The sequence below is a fragment of the Camelus dromedarius genome, chromosome 9 (genome assembly GCF_036321535.1).
Source record: "Camelus dromedarius isolate mCamDro1 chromosome 9, mCamDro1.pat, whole genome shotgun sequence".
Lineage (NCBI taxonomy): Eukaryota > Metazoa > Chordata > Mammalia > Artiodactyla > Camelidae > Camelus > Camelus dromedarius.
Genome location: NC_087444.1, coordinates 50,078,601 through 50,103,586, shown reverse-complemented (window position 1 = coordinate 50,103,586; position 24,986 = coordinate 50,078,601). Strand labels below are relative to the sequence as shown.

Here is a 24,986-nt window from a genome sequence, read left to right as displayed (position 1 = left end):
AGTATTCAGCAGTATGATAAACTGTTTACCATCAATAGGTACACGGGGGGAAAAGGAGATTACAGAACGAGAATTAGGAAGGACGACTGTCAAAACAATTGCAATGGATCTCTGGATTGTGGCTGGACTTTATTTTCTTCTTTTGGCTTTATCTTTACTTAATAGATCTACAGCAAATTTGTCTAACAAGCATGACACAAGAAAAATGTATTTTGAAAACAAGGGAATAGGCCAAGTGCTGCTGGGGGCCCCAGAGGAGGAGCCGGACGGCATCCGCTCAGAGGCCAGGGAAGGCTTCCCGGGAGGCCAGAAGGATGGGTCTGGCTTTGCCAAGGACGCAAACTCGGGGGGTGGTTTTCCAGGCAGAGAATGGCCTGGGCAAGGACACAACAGACTTCAAGGACAGTGGCAAGGTGCAGAGTGGGGAGACAGGCTGCAAAATAGGGACAGACCTGACCACAAATGGCCACTGGAGTAAAGAGGTGAATTTTGGTCTCATGGCCATAGAGGCTCGTGTCCCTCAGAGCTCTGACCCACCACCACGCCCCACCCAACATGAGACCACAGTTTGTCTTTGAAGAACTGGTTTCCATCAAACAAGCAGCCCCTTAAGATAGGCGGGGCCGCAGTCCCAAATGAGGTAGAGCCTTCAAGTTCTTACCTCCAAGCAGGTCATTGCCGCCGTGTCTGGCCAAGCAGACAGAAGCTGGAACCAGTCCCACCCCCTCCAACAGGCATCGAACCCCCATTCCCACGTTCTCCAGGGGCTCGCTGTCTTGTGAGGGCCCAGGGCCTGCCTCAGCTGCCCCGATGTTCCTGATAGAGCAGGTGTGATCGGGCCCAGGGCCCCACCTCCGGGAGGCAGGTTTCCAAGCTGCTGGAGGGACAACTCCCACTGAACGGAGTCCAGGTGTCAGAAGGAAATTAGAACAAATGACCCCGCCACGTTTTTTATCATCCATTCATAAAAAATACAAGAGCAAGATGGAAGAAAAATAGGTCAGCTCAGGGAGATTTATAGCGACTTAGAAATCTAAACATCCCCCGAAGGTCTTCAGACTCCATCTGGCTTCTGAGGACCAGGTCTGCTTGACCCAGAAGGGAAGAGGGAGTCCAGACATGCAGAGAGAGTGAGCTTATGGCCTGGGAACCAACGACGCAATGGCATCTTCAGCCTCACAGCTCGGGCGGCCCCAGGCCACATGACTGCTGGCCCCCAAAGGAAAGTTCATCATCAAAACCCAGAATGTCCCACAGAGGCATCCATTCTCCACATGGCAGGACAGTCATCTTTTAAAAACAAACATCTGACCATGTCAGTCCTAGGCTCATCCCTTCCAATGGCTTCCCACAAGTCTTAGTCTAAAATCCCCACTCTTTCCCATGCCATCCAAGGCCCTGTGTGATCTGACCTCAAAAGATCTCTCAACATGATCCCAAGCCCTCACTTCACCAGTACCTACCACCCTGGCCACCTTGCAGGTCTTCCAACATGCTGTGTCACCTCCGCTTCCCCAGGGCCTTGCATGTGCTCTTCTCTCTGTCTGCAGCCCTCTTCCCCATAAGCCTTCACCCACTTATCTCTTACTCATCCCAGAACCAGGGCCAGGACTTTTAGAGTCCCTACATATGGAAAAGAACAGGCACCACATTCATGTAATTCAAAAGAGAAAAAACACTACACTATGAAGTATAAAGGAAGTCTTGAAAACATTTTTATTGACTCATGTATTTATTTGTGCATCCTCTAATGCTTTTTTAAAAAATACCCTACATCAAATTCTTGCAGAAAAAAATTTTTTCTCACATGGGAGTGGCCCTGCCCTACTGGCACCCTAAGCACTTATCTGGATGCAACTGAGTTCAAATCTCAGCCCCAGCATCACCACCTCCAGGAAGCCCTTCCTGACATCCCACTGCTGCCAGCACCACCACAAAGATAAGATGCAGAGGCCCCTCTCAGCACTTTCACAGCACCACCCTAGAAGCACTGGCCACAGCTGTGATTTTCCCATTGTCTGTGTGATTCTTGGTTAATGTTGCTGCTGTCAGCTCCACCAAGGAACTAACACCTATCCTGCTCAGCAGACTGCCCCTGCCTTAGCACAGTGCCCAGAACATAGCAAGTGCTCAAGAAACAGTTGTTGAAGGAATGAATAGACTAATGCCTGCATGAATGACTCTGGGGTGACAGTTCACATGACGAACACAATCATCAATTAACCAAAAGGAGCCATTGTCACTGAGCCCCTGGGATGAGCCGATTCCCCTAGTGAATTCAAATCGTTCTTCCAGCAAGCAGTTGCAAGATGCCCTACTATGTGCCAGGCCCTGAAGACACAACGATAAACAAGACAGGCCTTATCTTCCAGCAGCTCAGCCCAGAAAAATATCGAAAACCCAAATGCTCAGCAGCCGTTTCCCGTGGAGCCTCGGAGTGTCAGGGAAAACCGAGGAAACAGACATGAACCTCAGCACGCTGCGTCACTTCCGGGTCCTATGTCCTCGTGCTCGTCCTCAAGGTCAGGATGGTGCCCCCTACCCAGTATAAGCAGGGGCACACCTCCTGACTTTCTTTCCTTGAAGCGGGGAGGGATGATTATAACTTGCAGCCCCCTTAAGTGTCCAGGACGCTACTTCCTTCGTAAAACACACACCGATCAAAGCTCTTACTCCGTGCCAGGCACAGTGCCAGCTACTGGAGACATAGAGACCTGGCTACTGTCCCTGCCCTCAACAAGGGCTGAGCCCAGCTCAGTGGCTCAGCTTGGGTGCAGCACTGCCTGGCCTTCGGGGCGTTTTTTTTCAAGAGCTGCAAGAATCAGGGAGGTTGCTACTGGCATCTAGTGGGCAAGGCCAGGGGAGCTGAATGTCCTGCAAAGCAAGGCACAGACCCCCAGAACGAAGGGTTACCCACTCTACATGCCTCCTCGAGGCTGGAAATTCTAGCACAAATCCACCAGCTGTAAACAAACCAACAAACCCCGTCTTGACTTGCACAAGTGCTGCAGAGCAGGGTGCCAAAAGGGCAAAGTGAGATAACCTCTGGTCCCAAGATGTGAGATCGGCCAGATGGGTCCAGCTTTGGCCCCTAGAAAGCCCCAGCTCCCATCAAAACTCTCCTTCCCCACTTCCCAGGTCCTTCTTGCCTTCAGAGTTTGCCTGGCGGTCCTAAAGTCCTTGCCACTCAAAGGGTGGTACCCAGATTGCAGCATCTCGATCCCCTGGGAGCTTGTAACAAATGCAGAATCGTGGCCCCTCCCCTTCCCAGACCTGCTAAATTAGAACCTACATTCTCACAAGATCCCAGCTGATCCGTATGCACTTAAAAGTTTGAAAAGCATTGCCTGAGGCCATTCCAGGACAGCCCTCCAGGCGCTTTCTGTTCAAAAGTCCCCAGGCGTTGGCAGGGAGGCTCCATCTACCTCTAACACCTCCAAGCCCCTGGCCCCATGTCCTCTGCATCCCTGGTGACAGAAGACAGAGCACCTTCATGGAGAGCAGACCAGGTGCCATCAGACAGATTGGGGGGGGGGGGGGCTCTTGTCTCCCTACTCAGGTCCAGGGTGGGAAAACAAGAGGGGGAACCCCCATAACAACTCAAACACATGTCAGCCTTAAGTAATCCTTTCAGAAGATTCCAATGTATGCCCCAGGTAAGTCAAGGGGTGATACGCGTTGGTACAAGGCATTCTTCTTGTTATTCTTGAGGGGCTTACCAGCCTGAGCGGACCACGGAATGAGTATAAAATGAGGGCTGAAATGTCTTCCCCTGAACCACACCAATATTTGTGCCCCTCACCCCCAGGCTTAACTTAGGGTGCTGTGGAATTTTGATCCAAGTCTAATATCATAGCTAGTCTCCCAACTGGACTCTAAGCATCTGAGGATGCAGGAATCTGACTCCTTTTTGTAGATACCTCAAGCCCCAGAACTGATCTGGCGCGGTATATGATACCAAGTAAGTACTGAAATAACGCTTGTGAATGACATGAGAGGGGATGGGAGGGGATGGGATGGAATGAAGTGGGATAGGATGGGACAGGATGGGATGGGATGGGATGGGATGGGAGAGGATGGGAGGACATGGGAGGGAATGAGAGAGGATGGGATGGAATGGGATGAGATGAGATGGGACAGGATGGAATGGGGAAGGAATGGAACAGAATAATGTTTGGGCCCAGCAATGCCCCCTTCTCTCCACCAACCATGGAAAAAGTGTAGAAGAATGTTTGCTACAGCAAACAGTCAGCAACAACCTAAATGCCCATCCTAAATTAGAAACAGCCATGGTCCATCCATGCTACGCAATGCCACAAAGCAGTGAATAAAGAATAAGGGAGATCTCTATACCAACATGGAAAACCCTCCAAGGCATAGTACTTCGTGGGGAAAAAAAGCAAGTTGCAGAATGATAGATCCAATATGGTATCATTTATTTTTTAATCAAAAATCAATATAACATTGTCTCTATGGATACACATACACCACATTACATCAAATCCAAGAAACCATAGATTGTAAAATGCACCATTATTTTATGCACCACTAAAAAAGCAAAACAGAAAACACTGTCAATTAAGCCATGACGGGCCATTAATTTTAAGATTCATCTCAATTTCAGAAATGTTACAGTGTATCTTAGAATCTCTGAAACATGGTATTATGTAAATCTTTAGGAGAAGGTCTTAAAGCAAGCCAGCCAAGCATGGTGTCTGCAATTAACTTGGGGGTGGGGGACAGGAAGAAGGAAGCCTTCGCCTTATCCGTATCTGAAATTTTTACAAATAGAATACATTTATACATTAGTGGTATTTAATAATGTCTTAAAAACCTGTTTTAAATAAAAAGTGGCAGAAAGCCTCATCCACCCTTCACTTAAAGGTGAAGCAATGCTGACAATATTGGACCAGCGCGCGAGTCATCAGAGACACAGGGACATTCCACAGTGATAAGTCGGGGTGGGGCCGGGTGGGTGAGCCAGGGGGATGCTGCAAAGCTTTGAGGAGAAAAGGTAGTGCTTATGAATGTCCAGTTGGGAAAGTGTCACGGAAAAAAGAAACAACAGGAAGAGGACTTGGGGAAACGAACAATTCACCATCGACTCGCAGACCAACATCAGGGCCACTCGGAGGGACTAGGGTTGTCCCCCAAAATGGCTACTTCATCTGCCCTGGCTGCTCTCTGCAAAAGCAGTTTGGAAAGTCATAATGCCATCCTGAGTGCATCACTCACAAGGGATGGCCTCGGACTCAAGCTTCTAATTCCACCTTAATATCCAATTCTGTGTGTCAGGGAGAGCTGAACCTCGGCCGGCAGCAGCCGCGTCACCTTGCCCTGCGCACAAATAAAAATAGCTTTGGTGCTCAGAGCCTAGGTTTCCTTGCCTTATCCTCTGGGGTCCCAGGAGCCGCGCAGCCGGCGGATGGAAACCACGTGCGATATAAATACATAATGAACAAAGAGGCTCCTCAGAAGCATCCTTGACCTTCCTGCTTTCCTTGACTTCTCCCCTGCCATTGTCCCCAGTGAAGCTGTAAATGGAATGACACTGGGGTGGGGGGGGCAGCCACCGAGTGCCCTCCTTGCCAATTTTTCCAGTACTTCAGCAGTAAAGGGCGTCGATCGGAATGACAACCTACTCAATTCTCCATCAATGCAAATAACAAAGTTTTGGCAGCACAGGATGTGATCTGAACAGCTACACCTGCCAGGAGCCGGGCCTGGTGTCTGAGAGATTTGCTCCTCTGTGCCCATAATCTGCAGCATTACAGTGCAAGGCCACATCGCTGACTAACACCACATCCTACAAAAAGAAAACCAAACGCCAAACCGCCACCCACCGGCCAAGGCCCTAAGGCTCTGAGACAAACGTGTGGCTCGTATTCCTGCAAACAAATCCACACAGGAAACTTCCCCCTTTTACAAATCGGGGATAATCTCCAAAATCTGGCTTCTCAGCAGCATCTAAGCCAGCTCCTGGGGCGGGGTGATGCAAAGGGCGTTGGACATTGGCCCCTCCAGGTCCACCCTCCACCTCGTCCACCCACTCCACCAACAGCCTGCTCAACCTGGGGCTTCCTGTTGGGTTCAGCTGGAGGTCCGGCAGAGACTGGAGGCTGAGAGGGAGCAGAGTTGGGGTATTTATTCTCCCAGCAAGCTCACAGGTCATGGGAGATCTCCTGCAGGGCAGCCCTGTCCTCTGGCTGCTCTCTCCAGGTTCCAGCAAACGCTGCTCCCCTCACCCTGTTAGGTTCTCCAGCATCACTGGGATGTCCCCAGTGCTCCCCTACCCCTGCTGGCTTCCCTTCGCCCCACCCAGCTCCATAACAGCGCTTAGTAAATGCTCCTCGATCGCCCTGTTTGAGTGTGCCATCTGTTTTCTGTGGGGACCCTGACTAAGGGGGTATCCTTTACACAGATTTTAAGTAAATATGTCAACAAGGTGTTTGTTAAGACTGTGATAAAAAGACGTCAGAGGGAGCAGTGTAAAATACGGCATCAGTGAGAGTGATGAGAGAGTTTCAAAATCAGTTACAAGACAAGCAGCCTGCGGCGAAGGCAGTCAGGGGACAGCGCCTTTTTCATCCCTCACTCCCCTACACCGGAGTCCTCAGCCCCTACCCTCTGTGACCCAGTCACTGCCCTTCTCCCTGCAACTCTGCCAGTCCTTCCACGGGGAAGACAATCAGTCCTGGCATGACCCCACGAGATCAACCCCTTCTAAAACCCCCCTCCAATGAATGGAGTTGCCACTCCATTAGTGCTTCTCAAATCCCACCCCCAGGAGCCTTAGGAGTTTCCCACGCTCTGCAGAACTACAGGGAAGGGACCCAGACTGTCATTACGCATTTATCTACTTAACATCGCCATGATCTGTCTCCTCTGCAGAACAAAAGCTTCCTGAGGGCAGGAGTCTGCTCTATCCCTGACACCTAGCCAGGGCCCAGCGCATAGTAGGGACTTTATAACAAACTGTGAAGGTCCCAAATGCAAAATGTCCCTTTCCCCTGGAAGAGCAGAAGGCACCCCCTGGTTTGTTTTATGGTCCCAGGAAGCAGGTGGGAAGAACAGTTTCTGGGGCAAGAAAGGAGGGGTAAGGGGCAGGTGGTTTGGTGGAATTTGAGAGGAAGCAGGCTTCTCTCCAGACCAGAAGAGACCATCCATGAGAACTCCTGGTACTCAGCCATCCAAGGGAGTGACAAATGGAACAACTTGGCACCACCTTGGCCACTTCTAACAAATCATTCAATACATATTTCCTGAACACCTACTGTGCACCAGGCCCTGTGCAAGGCCAGAGACAGACACAGGCATGAAAAAGGGAGCGATGGACACTGTTCTCAAAAGGGTCACTTTCTGGTAGCAAAGACAGTAATCCCCAAGCAAGTCAAGAAGAAATTTGGAAATAATAAGAGCTGCCTTGAAGGAAATCAAATGGGATGATTTAACGGAGAGTAAAGGCAAGCAACTTTAGCTGGGGTGAGGGGGTGTCAAAGAGGGCCACCCTGGGTAGCTGAGACCCAGAAGGAAGTGAAAGTACCTCCAGGTAGAGGAGAGAGTGGTGCAAAGGCCCTGTGGTGAGAAAAAGCATGTCTGTCCAAAGGCTCAAGAGGAGGAAGCAAGCGGGAAGAGGAAGACGGGAGAGGCAAGACAAGGTCAGGAGGATGGATTCATTCTAAGTGCAGGAGGAGAGGAGCACAGGCTGCAGATGCTCTGGGAACAGATGCTGGGAAGAGGCTGGGAGGCCACAGGCAGATGCCAACCATCTCTCCTCCCCAGCCTCCTACGCCCCTCAGCCACCTTCCTCCCACCTCCTCACCCCTCAGCTCCTACCTGCTCTTGGAGGGGTCAGACCGGCTCCAGCAGATCTGACCTCATCACCGCCTGTCACTCAGCAGCACTGATGTGCACAGCCAACCACTTCCAGCCCCCAAGGTGGCGGGCGTGGGAGGAGGGGCCAGAGTACAAACACTCTCCACAGCCAGCCGCCATCCCCCCACCTGCACAGCTGCCTCCCAGCCTCAGTTTTCCCAGATGCCCCCCTCCCAGAGCAATGATGTCATTTCCAAAGGCAGCCAAATTCTAGCCAGTCAACTCCAAAATAAAACCGTTTAACACAAAATGAAGCATTTTATAATCCCCCGTATATATTTTCCCCTGAGCTGGCACACGGTGTTTCAAAACACTGCCAAAACGCTCAACCAATAGTTTAGCTTTATTTTAGACCAGTGCCGAAGTTAAACTTCAGATTTCCCTGCTCTTTTCCTGTTCCGAAGCCTCCACATAAGCCCCAAGCCTTTGCCGCAGCACCACAGTGGTTTCTCCCACTCTCCACCAAGCCAGCTACAAGGCCAGGCGAGGCCCAGGGTGCGAGCCCGAGGGGAGGGAGGGTGGTCCCCTGCTGGCTGCATTCTTTGAATCGCATGCCCCAGCCAGCAGGAGATAAATTTGCTTGGTTTCTCATTTTGTTTGGGAGTGTGCTTTATTTTTCTGTGTTAGGGTGTCATTTCAGGGATGCCAATCATAGGATCTTGGAGTTTGGAGGAACCTGAAAAATAGACCACTGCCAGCTCCTTGACACCCTCCCCATCCCACTCCCCTACCCCTGCCGTGATCTGATGTATTCATCACCAGGTTTTTAAAGGCTCTTGCCATCAGAAAGTTGCTCTTTATATGTGGGCCAAAATGGGTGGCCTCTACCATTAGTCTCAGTCTGTCCCTTGGAGTACCAAGATTAATGGAAAGAGGGGTCAGATATCTCATTCCCAACCATGTGTGGCACACAGCTTTGCCCAGAGCTTCCACTGGGCAGCCCTCTCCATTAATACGTCTCCTCCAGAGGTGAGAGTAAAAATACCAACCCCTGGATCACCATCATGTTCTGTTCTGAACAGGCTGGGACAGTTCTGAACTGGTGGGACTGGCCAAGCTCTTCCCTAACCCTGAGGTCTGGTCACCTACTCTGGGATTTTTGCTGCCTGGGATTAAATGACCCAAGTTCCTTCCCTCTTTGGGCTGCTTCTCCCTGAGAGCATCCAGCACCCGCTGCTTCTGCCAGCAGCACTCTGGTTTCTTCCAGGGAGGATCTCTGGGTCTGCCATTCAGAGCACTCAGCTCAGCCTGAGCCAAAAGCCAACAGTGTTCATCAGAGCCAGGAGACGCGGGAAGACTGGGTCCCAAGGCCTTCGGCAGAGTTCCTGGATTCAGCCATGCCTGAAGCTATTCCCTACAACTGGAATCTCTATTTATAAGGGCCCACAAATCCCCCTACTTGGTTCAAGCAAATTAGGGTTTGAGTTTTCTGACACTAGCCGCCAAGAATCCTGACTTCCCAACTTGTAAGCATGATTTTGTGTCCTCCCCTTCTCCATCTTCCCCTGAACCTCTCTCCAACTGTGGTCTTTCCCGCAACACCAGGAACAGAGCAATCGTCTCCTCATCCTGCTTGCTGGCGCAGCCTCTGAGCACACTAACCGTTTTGGCCGGGAACCAGCTACCGGTCCTCCCCTCCCACACTGCTGACCGGGGCCTTGGCCACACCACAGCGCCACCACAGAGGGCACCCACCGGTTCTGCAGAACCAAATAACTACAGACAGGTCCGTTTAAGAATCTCCTGGCCAAAGTCGGGTAAGGGCTAGGTGTTATAAATGTAAGCTCCAGGTAGGCAGGAACGGTTGTCTGTTTCACTCACTACTCTACCCGCCGGGTCTAGACTAGTTCCTGGCTCATAGTAGGTCCTTAAAACAATCATTCTGTGAATGAATGAATACACGTCAGGGCTGCTACTGTTCCCTTTGACTGGTAGCTGGCTTTGTTTTTCTGGGTGCCTGGAGTTGTAGGCTAAGGGGCATAGGAACAGGTCATCAGTAGTTTTCAGCTCTAATAAAGGACTCTGGTAGGACAGTTCCCCCCTCGCTGTCTCTTTTACCCCCGAACCAGGTCAGGATCCAGCTGGAGGCTACCCCTCTCTTCACCTGCAGGCACTTCTTCTCAAAGCTTTTCAAACATCACCTTGTAGGTAACCGAGACTGATTACTCAGGGAACACAATCTTCAGATCTTTATGCCCCGACAGGATCCGGAATTAGCACCAGCCCTTCCAGGAGAAAAGTACCAGGGCCTCTCCGAGGGGCTTTGGTCTTTGTGTACCGTGACCATCGGTGACAGAGCTGGTAGCAAGGGGCAAGGAGCGCTGGGCTGATGAAACTGTGGCTCCTGATGGGCAAGGAGGAGCTGTGACTCGACAGAAGCCCCACAAAACTGTCCCTGAGTTTGCCCGGTGACACTGAGATTTGGAGCTTTACATGGACACAATGGGGGCAAGAATTTATCACTGAAATACCTGCAGAATAAGGAAAATATCTTGTTATTGAGTCTCTGGAATACTCGGGCTGCACCCCTCCTTGCCCCTGACGCTGGCGGATGGTGTGACTTATGGTAACACCGGGTATCCCGGAATGTGGCTGCAGACATACAGCACAGCAGACTGATGTCACAGCTGCCTCTCCAGACCGGCCCCAGGCCTGCCCACGATGTCCGGGGAGGCCCAGTAGCCGGTGGATGCCACCAGGGCATGGTGCGCCTCTCTCCCAGAGCTCTGCCCTCAAAGGACCAAGAGGTAGAAGTTCGGGGATGGGAGGCTGGGCTGGCTTCTGGGGGACCCCCAAAGTGGGGGCATAACTTCCACGAAGTTTGTAACAGTTCAAGGGCCAAAGGCACTTCTCCACACGAGACAAACAAAGAAAAAGTCGAGTCCAAATGGAGTGAAGTTTCTGAGTCTGGAGAACTCAAATGTGGTCAGCTTGATGGGGGCTGCCCCTGCAGACAGACAGTCAGTGAGCCAGCAGGACCTGCACAAAGGGCCACCCATCAGAGAACATGTGAGTGACCAGCAGCCAGCACCAGTCCTCTGTCCAGCCTCGGGGCTGCACTATCAGATACCCCCTGGGGCCAGCGGCCAAGCCACCACCTCCCCGGTGACCCTGGACCAGTCAGTCCCCCTTGCTACAGAGCCCAGCCCAATCAGTGCTTTCAGACTGCCCAGGGCTTCTGAAGAGGAGGCTGGAGAGGACATGAGGGGGTTAGTGGGCAAGTAGGCGGAGTTCAGAACCTCCCACACTCCTTAACAGAGCACTATGCATTTATCTGCTTTAGATACTGGCTGCAGTGGAGTATGAGGGTTTGAGGACAAGGCTGGAAACTGCTGAGCTAGATGATCTTTGGAAAAATCTGCTTCCTTAAAATTCTGGGATGCGATGACTGGATGCTATCAAAGCACAGTGAATGGACTTGATCATCAATACCCAGCAATCTGGCATTTGATTAAAGTATTTTACTGCCTCATGGGTGCCTGCATGTAACTCCCTCCTGCTAAAGAAGACAGTATTTCCTGGCCACCTTCCTGGAAAGCCCCTCCCCAACTCTCAGTCCCAGGGGTCTGTATGGAGCTGCCCCCACCCAGAACTAGCTAATATGCATGTCTTTCTCCCCCTGGCCACAGTGATGCCTTCAGAGGGTAAGTCTTGGTCATGGTTGCTCCACCAGAACTCAGCCTCAGGATTAGAAAGAGGCTGCTCTTTCTCTGGGTGAGGCTGAGTTGGGAAGGTGGAAGCCCAGAGGTAAGAGATACATGCTCCACACATGGTGATGGGCTTTGTGGAGATAGCCCTGGGGCATGTCCCTGGGGGACCAAGCTTGAAACCAGCCTTACTTCTCAGTTCCTTGAACCAATGAATCTTCTTTTATCTGCTTATCAGTTTGAATTGAGTCTATGTAGACTGAACATTAACTGAGGACCTACTATGTGCCAGGCAGCCCAAAGGATCATGGCGACTTCATCTCTCAGCTAGACTGCACATGCCTTGTTGACAGGTTCTCTCACACTCGCGCACGCACACACACACAGCCCTGGGCATATAGTAGGTATGGGAACACTATTTGCTGAAGAGACATGTACCCTATGGAATCTTCTAAGTGCAATGGATGACAGCAGGCAGGACCCAGACCACACCAGGAATACACAAGCACCCAGCCTGAGGGCCAGTGTAGGATTTCCTTTTCCTCCAAGGACCTTGAGATCCTGGTGGGTGTATATTCTGGACCCAACAACAGGAAGCCAACAGAAGCTTTGGCTGCTGCCAGGAAAGGTGCAGAAACCAGGGTCCAGCGTGGGAAGGACAGTTCAATCCCCCCCACTCCCCCAGAGCATCTCCAGGGTCCACTCACCGAGGCTCAGCCCAGGGATGCTTGCATAGAAACACTCCTGTGTCAGGAACCACACCTGGATTCCACCCTGGCCTACCCTCGGGCACAATGATTCAGAAAACCAGCATGGTGGTCCGGCTGGCTGTGTGGGAAGAAAGTAAAAGCGTCCCTCCTTTTGGAGAAACCCCAGGGCTTACACAGAGACACTTATTTTCCCATGGAAACCAAAAGAAATGTGGGCTCTTCACACCTTGACCCCTGCCTTCGATTTGGTATCTGACTTTGGAAAGACCCACGGGCACAACCGTGCAACAGCAGTGCTTGCTCTGCATAATCAAGGCAAGGGGGGCGCGTTCTGTAAACCTGCACGTTTCACCAGCACCTGCGAAACAGCTCCCTCCACAGCACTACAAGGAGCCAGAGCACAGCCGCCCGGGTAGAGCCGCAGCCCCAAGCACAGAGGGCAGGGAGCAGACAATTTAGGGAAGGTTCCACTCTCACCAACCACCAGACAGACCCAGGCTGGCCAGTCACCCACCCTCCCAAATGGCAATGCGCTAGCAGGTGGACACACAGAGTCAGCATCTTCCCGAAGAGCTGTGGGGAGTGACATCTCTGTACATGGAAACACCTCTGGAAGGCACTGGGGAAGGCAGCTATTCGAAGGGCACCCCGGCACTTCATCTTACAAATCAAAGAATGCTTTTGCTGGGGAGGGTATAGCTCAGTGGTAGAGGGCATGCCTAGCATGCACGAGGGCCTGGGTTCAATCCCCAGTGCCTCCATTAAAAATAAATAAATAAATAAATAAATAATTGCCTCACCCCGCAAAATCAAAAAAGAACGCTTTTGTGAAGTGAGTGCCTTCTCCAAAGAGTCAACGTTTATTTAAATAAGCAGTTTCCACACCCCTAGCACCCAGAAGAGTCCTCACACATAGCACACACTTGATAAATATTTGCTGAACAAATAAACCATCCCTTCCTTCTCTACCACCCTCTTCTGATTACACATTAACTGAAGACCTACTATGTCCAGGCATGCTTCCTGGAGCTTTTATTTTGCCATCTCATACCTCAGAGCCCCTCACTCATGGCATTGCCACCATATACCTTACTGCAGCCACCTCCTTCCCTCTCAGGGGCTGCCGCCTCCAGGGACAAGCTCATCAAATATTTATCGAGCACCTACAACGTGTTCCAGCCACAGGCCAACGCAGCCCTTGGGACAGAGGGAAGAACAGCACCCCAAGCCTTGGCATCAAGGATGCACGTCCTCACCAGCGCGACAGGCTGGCGAGCACTTTGGTCTTGGCCAATGTGGTATGCCAAGAGTGGTGTTTTCCTGCGGTTTAAATGGACAGTTCTCTGAATGGTAAAGCAGGTTCTGAACCTTCCTCACTGTTTAAAATCCCACTCCAGTTTCTTCATCTGGTTCCATTTCTGTCCTGTGCACGTGGGAGATATTAAAAAATATCTAAAGACTAGTGTGGCACCGACCAATCTGAGCGGGCGCTGGCTTCGGGCAGACGGGCCTTCGTCCCACTCCTCTGCTGACTTATTGGGTACGTTCTCAGTGTTGGTAGGCGCTCCTTACACACTAAGGGAAAGAGCTTTTGCCTGTGATGTGTGTCTTCAGTTTGATTTACTGCAGTTTTGGCAATGCAGAAGTGTTTTATTTTTATGTAGTTGAATATTTCTGTCTTTTGTTTTATGGCTTTTGGGTTTAGGGTTATATTTAGAAAAGGCTTCCCCACTCTGATACTATTTTTTTTAATGCTCACTTATGTTTTCTTTCAGTATTTTTAAGTTTCCTTTTTATGTTTAGATTTCTGATCCATCTGGGATTTGTTCTGGCATTAGGAGGCACGAGGGATCTAGCTTCCTTTTTCAGGATGGCCACCACTCCACCCCAATTCCAGGTGCTGGGCGATCTTTCTGTCCTCCACTGACCTGCAATGACACCGTTCTCATATGCTAAGTTCCCAGCTTCATTCAGGTCCACTCCTGATCTCTTTTCCATTTCCCTCATCTGTCCCACAATGCTTAGAATCCTACAGCTTCAGAATGTGTTTTAAAATCTGATCTAGTTACCAGGCCTGCCCATCATTCCTCTTTTTTTCGAATTTTCCTTCCCACCCTTGCCTGCCTGTTTTTCCTTAGGAACTTTAGAATCAGCTTGCCCATTTCTAAATAAATCCTACTGTCACTTTCATTGGCTAGTATTAAGTTAATGGGTTAATAAGAGAAATTGATGTATTTCTGATACAGAAGTCTTTCCACTCAAGAACAAGGTCTGCCTTTTCATTCATTTAAGTCCCTTTGGGCCCCTAGTGGTTGACTCTGTTTGTCTGTCCTCTCCAAATATTTGAATGTTGCTTCCTGGGTTTGTTCCTGGTCCTATACATTGCGTGGCTAAGGTAAGCAGGCTTTTTTTTTTCAACTCCACATTTTCTGAGCGGACGCTGTTTGCATGCAGGAAGGGTCTTGATGCGGGGATATTAATTGTGCTCAAGCCCCCAGGCCTTTTGCACTGCGAGATGCCGGCTGACACCAAGGCTCTGTGAGCACTCCCCACGGGCAGGAGGAACTCGCGCCCTGCACCTGTGCACTTGGCAGGGCATCATCCAGCGGCTGGCCCGTGCACCCACTCTGTTTTGCCCAAATGGAACCAGTACGAGGGGCACCCCAAGCACTAAGGCAGGGAGGGGCCCCACTCATGCTGCTGGAGCAAGAAAGGGCCTGAGCAGGCACACAAAGGCAAGCTCTGGCCAGCCAGCAGACAGGAACAAGGCTGGCAAAGGTGCCAGCTTCCACGCAGCCCAAGCCCTGTAATTAGGGCCCACAGGTCACTCTGGCCACAGCTGAACAAACCAGGGTGTAATTAACTTTCCACCCAGCTTTTTACACAGCAGCATTTCACCTTCGCCAGGAAAGGAGGGTCTGCCTTTCCGAAAGGGCTGGGGAAATACTCCTTCATCCCAATCCTCAGGAAAGGCAGGAGGAGTGAGGAAATTAACCCATAGGGAGCATATTTTTCACTGTTGTTATTTGAACAAATTCCTCCCTCTTTTTTTTTTTTTAAGTTGAGCCATCAAAAAAGCTGTATCTGTCTTGAGTTTAGTTAGAAACTGCTCACTGTCCCCAGCCTGTGTTCCTAGCATGAGCTGTACAGACCTCAAATCTTAGCTCAAGCTCTGTAACCTTGAGCAAGATCCCCTAACTCTGAGCCTCAGTTGTCCAATGTGTAAAATGGGGAGGAATGATGAAAACTAGGAGCTCCCTGCTGGGATTGTTGTGAAGATGAGGTGAGGTCATTCCTTCATTCAGCAAGTATGTATTAAGCACCACTGTGGGCCAGGTGCTGGGTCAGGACCTAATAGGGAACAAACCAGACATGACTCGTATCTTCATGAAGCCCAGTAATAGCAGGGGACATGGGAGAGAAACACATGGAAAACAATCACAGAATAATTACAGGCTCGCTGACTGCTGCGGACTGCGTGGGGCAGAGGCTGCAGAGAGAGCCATGGGGTCGTCTGCAGGGGCACGTTCCAGGGTGGTGATCTCAGGGCCTGACATGTGACAGGTACTCAAAATACAAAGAATGTCAGAACTGCCGCCCCCTGAAAGTCCCTGGAGGGTGGCAGGGCCCCCGTGTACTTCAGGGCTGCCCCTCTGTGCCCACTGAGGACCTGGCCTGAGTCGGAGATGAAGAAATGACACCTGGCGAGAAGAAACCAATTTTTGGCTCCCACTTGGTCCTGAAGACAATTTCTATTTTGTGGAGCAAGTGCCTGGAGCCCAGAGTTAGAAACCTCAGTCTTTCTAAAGAGACTCCATCTGCCTTTCCTTGCCTATCACAAAACCCCAAATCATGCCAGCGGTGCCTTCGGCAAAGAGGTTAGGGACCTCCAGAAGCCGCCAGGCGCTCCAGCCCTGGGGACCCGCGGTGCTGCAGGGTCTGCACACCACACAGCCCTGCTGACAGCTTTCCCGACAGTTAGGAAAGGCAGTTCTAAAGCACTACCGTGTAGATAGATCCAGCACCCAAACGTCCTCGGGCAGTCAGCCTCGTTAATTCGGGCCAACTCGAGGTCAATCTAAATCACAGAGTATCCTTAAAAGGTAGGTTTTGTACCAGGAAGTGGTAAAACATTCCACCTGAATCCAGTTTGGAGGTCCATGGGTGACCTGCTTCAGTGAGCACATAAAAATTGGAATCGGCCCCTGAGTAAATCAGGCCTCTCGCGCCTGCTTCCACAGTGCCCAGGGAGGTTCCCAGAGATACTTTCTGAAGCACCTGACACCCTCCTGGCTCCTAGAAAGGAATGGAAAACACCCCCTGCAATCATTTACAGGGCCCAAACGTGTTTGGCCAATCCTGCATAGATTGCACCAATGTAAACTTCAGTTCACTCCCCTTTCCCAACATTATTTGAATTGTTGGGACCAAAATGAATGGGGACTTTATCATCAGTCCAGAAAGCCGCCCAGTGCTCTGACCATTTCCCCACTTGGTATCCACAAACGATGCTCCATCAGGAACAGACAAGCCCACACATCAAGGCAGCCTTTATCTACTCTGCTGCAAAAATCCTAATCTACCGGCACCTTGGTCTACATGTGCTGTTTTCATGGTATATGGGCCCAGAATTACCCACTCGAGCACTGCTGCTTAAAACAAAGAGGGCCCCCCCAAAGAGAGTAACGGAGAAGACCACGTCTCAACATGGGGATCCACGCAGAAAATGTTCAACAACAAATGCCAAACACAAGATGGTAAGTGCCCATGACTCCAGGCGTGTAAACATTTGTTATCCTGTGGGCAGGGGCTGGAGGGGAACAAAGAGAAATCAAACAGCTGGTGGGGGCGGGAGCATCAGCAGAGAGGACTGGATCTTTGCTTGTTTCATTTTGTGTCATAAAGATGCAATGTCTGATGCCTTGTGGGTTTAAGGTCGGTTTCTCTGTAGACACGAATGAGAGACAGTGTGTGACAGAGAGAGGGAGGGAGGGAGGGAGAGAGAGAGAAATATGAGGTCTTAATGGAGTTGTCTTGAGTTCTCGAAGTCCATGCTTCAACAACTCCTCCTGGACCCAGCATCACCACTTTTGCTGAGGGCCAACAAAACCTCTGGAAATGAGGGTTCTTCAGGGCAGACAGCCCCAGCTCCAGGCGGGGATGGGGGGCTTCTTAAGAATGCCATCACCACCATTCTTGTGGTACGCTGCCCCTTCCGTGAAGAGCATCCCCACCTCAGAAAATCTCCAGACCTCACAGCACTCTCCCTGATTTTGATGGAACAAGGCAGCCCCCCACCCCCACCTGCCACAGAAAGAGCCCAGAGCTGGAGCAGTTTTAAAAAGGACCACATTCGAGATGATGCCCCCCCAAAACATCCGCCCCCTCCACACAGCCTCTTCCCAACACAATGACCACCTGGAAGGGCTGAGCTTCCCGGACGCACCTGCTTGGGGAGGGGTGTGCTGCGTCCATATTCTAGGGGTGGCCGCCCTCTGCAGGGGGCGAGCATGGTTCCCACTCAGAGCCGGATTCCGAGTGACAGGTGCCGCTGCCCTCGGGCCCCAAATCCTGAACATCAGGGAAGCCCCACCTTCCCTGTTAACAAAACTCACTTGCTCCTTCAGAAACATACCTGCCAAGCATACGGAACCCTCCCGGCTCAGCTGAGCGGGGCCCTCTCTGAAGTCCCTCTCTGAAATGGTCTTTGTGGGGCTGTCCCGTGTCCACCTTTCCCTCCAGAGCTTCACTCCACGAAGCAGTGACGCCCACCTGCGTGGTCCCGATGCTGCGACCAGGTGATCAACAATGAGCGCCCAACAGACCCAGAGGCCCTGCTGTTGCATTTTTGCACCAGTTCCAAACTTTTAAAGCAGAAGCCAATTTTTGAACATCTTATGCTAAAGCCCAATGTATAAAACAGACTTTTTAAGGTGACAGCTCTAGGTGTCAGAGCCCCCTCCATCGAACAGGCCCGATACACACCCCCGATAGTCCCAGAGACACCTCTGGGGACACGGTTTGAAAAACCACTGCACAATCCAATGGTGCGGAGGCATCCAGGTAGGAACCTGTTTTGACTGATATGCCCGCAATTCCTGATGGTTTATTCCATCCCTGGGTAATCCTCAGAACCAGGGGAAAGGAAGTCCTCACATACCGCTTCCACGGTAGGGGGACTTGCCCAGACTGTGCCACACCTTTACGGGTGGTAATGAATTTCTCGGGGATGCTAGCCGCCTAACAGAGGCGAGGTCATTTCTTATACTCTTTTGAGGAATCTATGACTCCCTTCCAATGCGCCAGGGTTTGGAGGTATTCCTGGCCCCCACATCCCAATGGAGGCTGTTAGTGGGGTCCTGTCAGGAAGCAGGCAGGGGAATCAGTGAATACCACCAGCGTCGATAAGGATGGCTGGAGATTCTGCAAATGGGGCTGCCATGAGTTCAGCCGAAGTCTGAGGGTGTGGGGAGAAGAGACCACCACTGGGAAGGGTTTCCTGCCCAGGACTGAAGCACAATTAGCTGCAGTTTCTTCTTTCCAACACAGACCCCTACCTACAGCCCCGAAGTCTCACATATTCCCTTCTCCACCTAGAAATACCACCATTCTCAAAAGTGCCATAAAAGACATAAGAATCTCCTCAATTCTGAGGAACTGGAAGAAGGGACAGCCTGAGCAGTGCCAGAAGTGGGACCCCACTCACTCCATCCAAGAGCTGCAGGGATGCAACAAAGCATCACTTAGCAGGGGTCCTGGGGGGCCCTGCTTTACCAGCTAGACAAGCACAGTGTGTTCTTTTACATTTAGAGAATAAAGAGAATAGCTTTTAATGAGAAGGTCAATTAACTGTTTTTAAAGTAAGTGACAATATCTCATTCTCTTATAGTTAAGATTTCACCTCAGTTCTTGGCTAAATCAAGAACTATGCAACATCTGCTGTTTTCTCAGAACAAGGGACCATAGCCCAGGGTCCTGACAAAGCTCCATCACCAAATCACTATGTGACCTTGGCTCAGCAGTCACCTTTCCCTCTCAATGCCTCAGTACTTCCCACCAGGAAATAAGAGGACTGGAAAAGCCAATCCCATAGGTCCCTTCCAATACTGACTCTAAACTTACAAATTTGCCATTGCCTCTGCCTACGATTGAAATATCACAAATCCCAAATGACTGAGGTTTGGTTTGCTGAGCCCCCCAAAAGTGCAAAACTGTAAGAGTCCTCCTGGGTCTATTGTTTTGGGTATCAAATCCCTCTAGAGGTGGAGAATGAGGACTTGGACTAGCCAGGGCTATGCGGGTACAGATGTCACTAGAGGAAAAGTCATAGTAAAGTTCCCCAAACACTTGACTTTTAAACTTCCAAGACAGCATGAAAGGCAGAAGAAGCAAGAGTCTGAGTCCCCACCTATCTCCTACCAGCAAATTTTCCCCCAAAACAGATGTCAGGTCCTCTTTAGAATACTGGTCTGAGATTTTAGGCTCTCTCCCCACAAACTAGCATCCAAAGGATTTCACCAACAACCACAATGGACGGAGATGTCTCAGATAGCTGTGTAAGGAACAAGGATGCTCTGGACTCTCTGCTCAGAGCCTGGAAACATGTCAACCTACTCATGTAGCATGGCTGCCATACTCCAGGGGATACACATGCCCCCCATCCCTCCACCCCACACACCCCACATATACCAGAAACACAGACACACAGACACACATAACTCATGAAGTCTTAAATCATTTCTATAAACTGCAGCCTTGCCCACCCTCTCTGGCAACAGTCAGGTCTAGCAGAAACTGCTCCCAGCCACACTTCTCCTACCCACAGAAGCAGGAGGACAGGTGCAGAGGTGGAACCGGGTCCCTTTCTGCACACATTCCTCTTGCTCTTTGAAGTCCTCCCTGTCCCATTACACACCCTGCCTCAGAGCTCACTCCTTCATGCAGCTTTCCACACTTAAGCTGCTTAACTTTTCACTAATAACCTCTTAATTGCTGGGATTCCAAAAGGCCTTCCAGAAATCCAGGGTGCAGACCTACCCACTTATGGCCCACATGCTATAGACTGCAGTTTGGGGGAGCAAGGACAGGGCACCTCTACCTAACTCCTGCCTGCTGGAAAGCTGTTGCTTTTATTTTTAATTTTGTTTAAAAGGGTACCCAAGACACCACAATAAAATGACATTAACTGTAAAATTACATTATTAATTCTTTAATCTCACTTGAGGCTTCAAGCTGTTGCTATGTCCAATTATCCGTGTAACCACCTGTCAGAATCCCGGTGCTATTTAGCATTACCTCCAGGACAGCGGTGGGCCCGGTGGTCTGTCAGGTCTGCCAGAGACTCGAAGTCCTGCTGACAGTGATCGCAGGTGTAAATTGACTCATCCTCCATGTCTTCATCGTCCTCATTTCTCTCCTCTTGACTTGTCACGCTGTTCCTGTCTTCCAGCGCACGGCTGGTTTTTCGATCGCACTCCGGCTCTCCTTCTAGGCCTCCTGCCAACAGGAAGAATACAGTCCACGTCAGCTGACGGGGTCTTGGGAAAGGATTTTAAAAGAATTGCCCCGCATTTATTAAGATACATTTAATTACTCTACCTCCCAGGGTCCATTATTTTTGACACCTCTCAATATATTAATATATGGGGGTTTTTTGTAGCATGCAGTTTCATAATTCTCAGCTAGATTATTTAATTCTTGGTGCAAATCTTCTAGAGGGATTTCCTGTCATCTTCCCTCTGTGCATGGATGCTGGGGGTCATGACTCACCAGGGAGGTGAAAATGCCTTAGCGTTTTGTCTCCTAAAAACCTAATTCTCTTACACACTTGTGCAGAGTTTCCATCAGCCGTTCCTAATGCACCTAAACTTTTAGTTTCCCCCAAAGCCTTGCAGTTTAGAGCTGAGAGGTCTCCTAGACAGGTTCACCTTCCACACAACATGCCTTCCACAGTGGCGATGTTGGCTCAGTTCTTTGCAAAGATGTCCTGATTCTGGAATCAAGGAAGCATGGGTGTTTACAGGACCACCAATAGTCAAACCGCTGCTTAAAATACACCTCAGCCCTCACTTGTGCCCTAGTATCAGCCTAGACAGTGAGAACCAGCCTTGGAATCATTCGACCAACTTCTTTGAAACAAAATACCTGTTCTGCCCTTAGCACCGCGCAGACAAGTGGCTAAACCGCACAGAAAAGTGAGCTACTGGCCATGATAACAAGGCCTTGTCTTTGCATAGCATTCTGTGCATTTTCAAAGCCACAAATACATACACGTAGCCCCATTTCACTCAAGCGACCATGTGGTCCTGCCCCCTGCCCGCGGAGAGGGACAGCTTTGTTATTCCCATTTCACAGGTAAGGCACCTGGCATCTGGCCAAGAGGATGGAACATCCCCAGCACCCTACAGATGTTTACCTCGACATCCTGACTCTTGCCTAGTGCATCTCCCTGCACAGCTGGGGGAAATGGAGCACAGCCTCAATCTGAGCGATTAATAGGACACATCAAAAACTTGTAAAGCCAAGTGCAAAAAAAGCATGGTAAATACAATACACAGAACATATCAGTAATCCCAACAAATGTCAGTGGATTAAAGCTGCCCATTAAAATACAGAGACTCAGACTGGAAAAATCAAAGTATGTGTTGTCTCTTCCCACAGTCTGTCCTGGAAGACAGATGTACCCATGCAGAAACTAGCACCAATTTAAACTAAGACAAAAATCTCTGTTGTGTGTAAAAATATTGATGCAAACATGGATGCATATGCAAGGTGTGTGTATGCACCTGTGTATTGCCCATAACATCCCAGTTACAGAAAAAGGCTTCCAGCACACAACCTTTAAATCCCCGAGGACCGGTCGCCAAAGCCAGAAAGAGAAACGAAGCCAAGAATGCATTCAATTCAAGGTGGAAGCCACAGTCCCATAAATATTTCAATTTAGAAACAGATAATGTTATAAGGGGTCTGTTTCCCCTGCCTGCACAGAACACGCACTTCCAAGCACCCGACATCAAGAACCTACGAACACAAATCAGCTCACTGGAGAGCCAGCTGCCGCCTTCCGAGGCGGGGAACGTGGCATGACACACTGCTTGGAACTGCGCAGAGGCAGTAAAAATCAATGTTTCCATTTGTGGCCCATCAAAACATCTCTCTTCTTACCAATTAAGGGATGTACAATTTTTAGGTTCTTTTATTATCAGAATACGCCAACTCCCGGCAATACAGAAATCCCATTAAAAGGCAGGCAGCATATTTATCTCAGGAAATCTGATCCGCTGCTGCGGCGACGGCAAGAAATAGAAAGCAAAGAAATGAGAAATATCATTTGGAGCCTTCGATATTATAAGTCATCACACAACCATGGTTACACAGTCAAGCGCCTGTCTCTGAAATGCCTAGTTTACAGTCTCTTCCCTTAATAATAATAAACAAAAAAGTGTTCTGAAGGGGGGGAAAAAAGAACCGTAACTCCTGCTTTATCTGCTATGCCAGCTCTCCAGATAAGTTACATTCAGCTCCACGCCTGTGCTACTTTACTTAACACACAATTTAATAGACATATTTAAATTATCCCCTTGATTTTTTTGTTGTTGTTGTTCTTTTTTTGCTTTTTTTTTTTTTGCCATATTTACTTGGCAGCACTTTCCATAATAGCTCATCTAATCCACAACTGGAACCACGAACATTACAATGCATTTGATCTCTCTAAATCTGGTACATCCTGTTGACTCAGGAGTAGATAAATCAGAATGTCAACTCTTGGGTTTTTATAAGGCAAAACCCCATAAAGTCATCCAAGAGTATAAATCTGTTTTAAGGAACTGTCACCTCCCCTGCCGCTGTCTCCTAATGGGAAGGCAAGGTGGCTGCACAGAAAGGGGCAGGAGGGGGGAGGTGGGCAACATGGGGACCTCATCACCCAAGGTCTCGTGGATCACATGGCCTGGAGAAGTTTGGGGTAGCGAGACTTCCCTGGTGGCCCAGTCACCAGGGGCCCCCTCTGCTGTGTCGGTGGGATCAGGACCTTGAGTGCAGGAAGCCCTCCATCCAGCTCAAGGCTTTACTGTAGGGCACTCTATGCCTCCCAGTCTCTGAACCTCACCATCAGAAATAAAAGTAAGTGGTGTTATTTTCCCATTTACAGATGAGAAAACTGAGGCTCTGAGCAGTCACCCAAAGCCATGCAAGGGATCAAACCTCCAAGTTCTGATTTAAGTCACTCACCCCTCCCCTAGCTCCCAAGTGGGTCTGAGGACGGAGCTCTGAGGGTGCTAGTCTCTCCGGAGCCCTCTCTGGGGTCTCCTCGTTCCCAGGTCCACCCTGAGCAGCTGCTCAGTGAGCCCCCGGGGCCCTCATGAGTGGACCCTCCCTGTTCCCTTGAGCCCACTGTCCCACGTCCCACCCTCATCTAGCCCCAGAGTCTCTCAAGGGTCCTCGCTGAGCAAGCACAGAGGAAGCAGAGCCCAGCGGCCGCCACCAACCCTACCTGAGTCCCCATCCCACGTGCTGCCTCTTGTTTCCAACATGTGGCCACCTCCTGGGGCTGAACTACAGTTGACCTGAGGTCCCTCCAACTACTGGGTGGCTGACGAAGCAAAGTCAGTGGGCAAGGCCTCCAGGCAAGGAAGGACCTCCCCAAAATGGGCTGCTGGTGCCTTTCCCTCCGGCCCCACTCAGTTTCCCCAAGGGGCACCCAGGGAAGGCCCAAGCTAAACAATTTCCGAATAAGGCCCACTCCCTCAGGGCCATGAGCACAGGACAGGAAACAGAATTGGCACCGTAAACACTGACTCTCCATCCATTAACAAAGCTCCCTATCTGCCCTGCCTCATGCTGCACCCTGGAAAACTAACAACCTAGTTGTTTTCTGATCTGTACACCTCCATCCTTTTGCCCAGGGTTCCACCAAGAACAGCTGGCCTTTATTAAACCCTTGTTGCATGCCAGGTATTTTCCCAGTGCAGCCCTTTAAGTTGAGCCCATCATAGCCCCATTTTACAGGTGAGGAAACTGAGGCTCTGTGAGATGCCGATGCTTAAGCAAGGCCACAGCAGCAGGTTTCACACACAATTGTGCCTGACTCTCAGCCACTGTACTCCACAGTCTCCCCACAGTAGAGCCTCAATGGAAAAAATGAGCCATGTGTCAAGGAATCTGTAAACCCTCCAAAGTCGTCTACAGGGTCCTGGTCGTGAACCCCAAAGTCCAGCGAGAGCTCCGCTGACCACTCTGACTTCACGCTTCCTCCTCAGCCACACAGACCTTCATTCAATCCCCTGAACTGCAGGTTTGTTCTGCCAGGGGCTTCACACTCCTGTTCTGCCATAAACATTCACCCACTCAATGGGGCTCCTGGAGGGCCTGAGTGCCCAGGTCTCGCACGTCCCCATCATTCTTTCCCCATAGTTCCCTTCCCATGGCCGTCAGCACACTTGGAGCAATGTTCACTCACACTTTTATAGGCTGACTTTTTACTCTCTGCCTCGCTGTGCTGCCCGCATTGGCCTAGGAGGGCAGCGACAACAGCTCCCATCCCAGGTGCTGTTCTGTAGTGAATCCTTGCCCGCTCCCATCAAAAAGAGGGATCTAAGTTCCCTCCACAATTCCTCTGTGGCTCAGCTGGGCCCGGTGACTCCCTTGAACACTAGAACGCAACAGAAACTAGAATGCAACTTCCCCTGGGTCTCCTGGTCTCTTGGGACACTACCCCTGAGAGCCCAGCCACCCTACTATGAGGAGCCCGGGCCAG

The 24,986-nt window shown here is 50.4% G+C and overlaps 1 protein-coding gene across 2 annotated transcripts in view; it reads right to left on the bottom strand.

Annotated features, from left to right (window-relative positions):
- Positions 1–24,986, bottom strand: part of ZNF423 (zinc finger protein 423) — a 313,307-nt gene that overhangs the window by 185,958 nt on the left and 102,363 nt on the right. For both annotated transcript variants that reach the window (XM_064489189.1, XM_010990090.3), the window contains exon 3: positions 20,528–20,728. In XM_064489189.1, the coding sequence (XP_064345259.1) occupies positions 20,528–20,728 (201 nt within the window). The remainder of the gene's footprint in view (positions 1–20,527; positions 20,729–24,986) is intronic.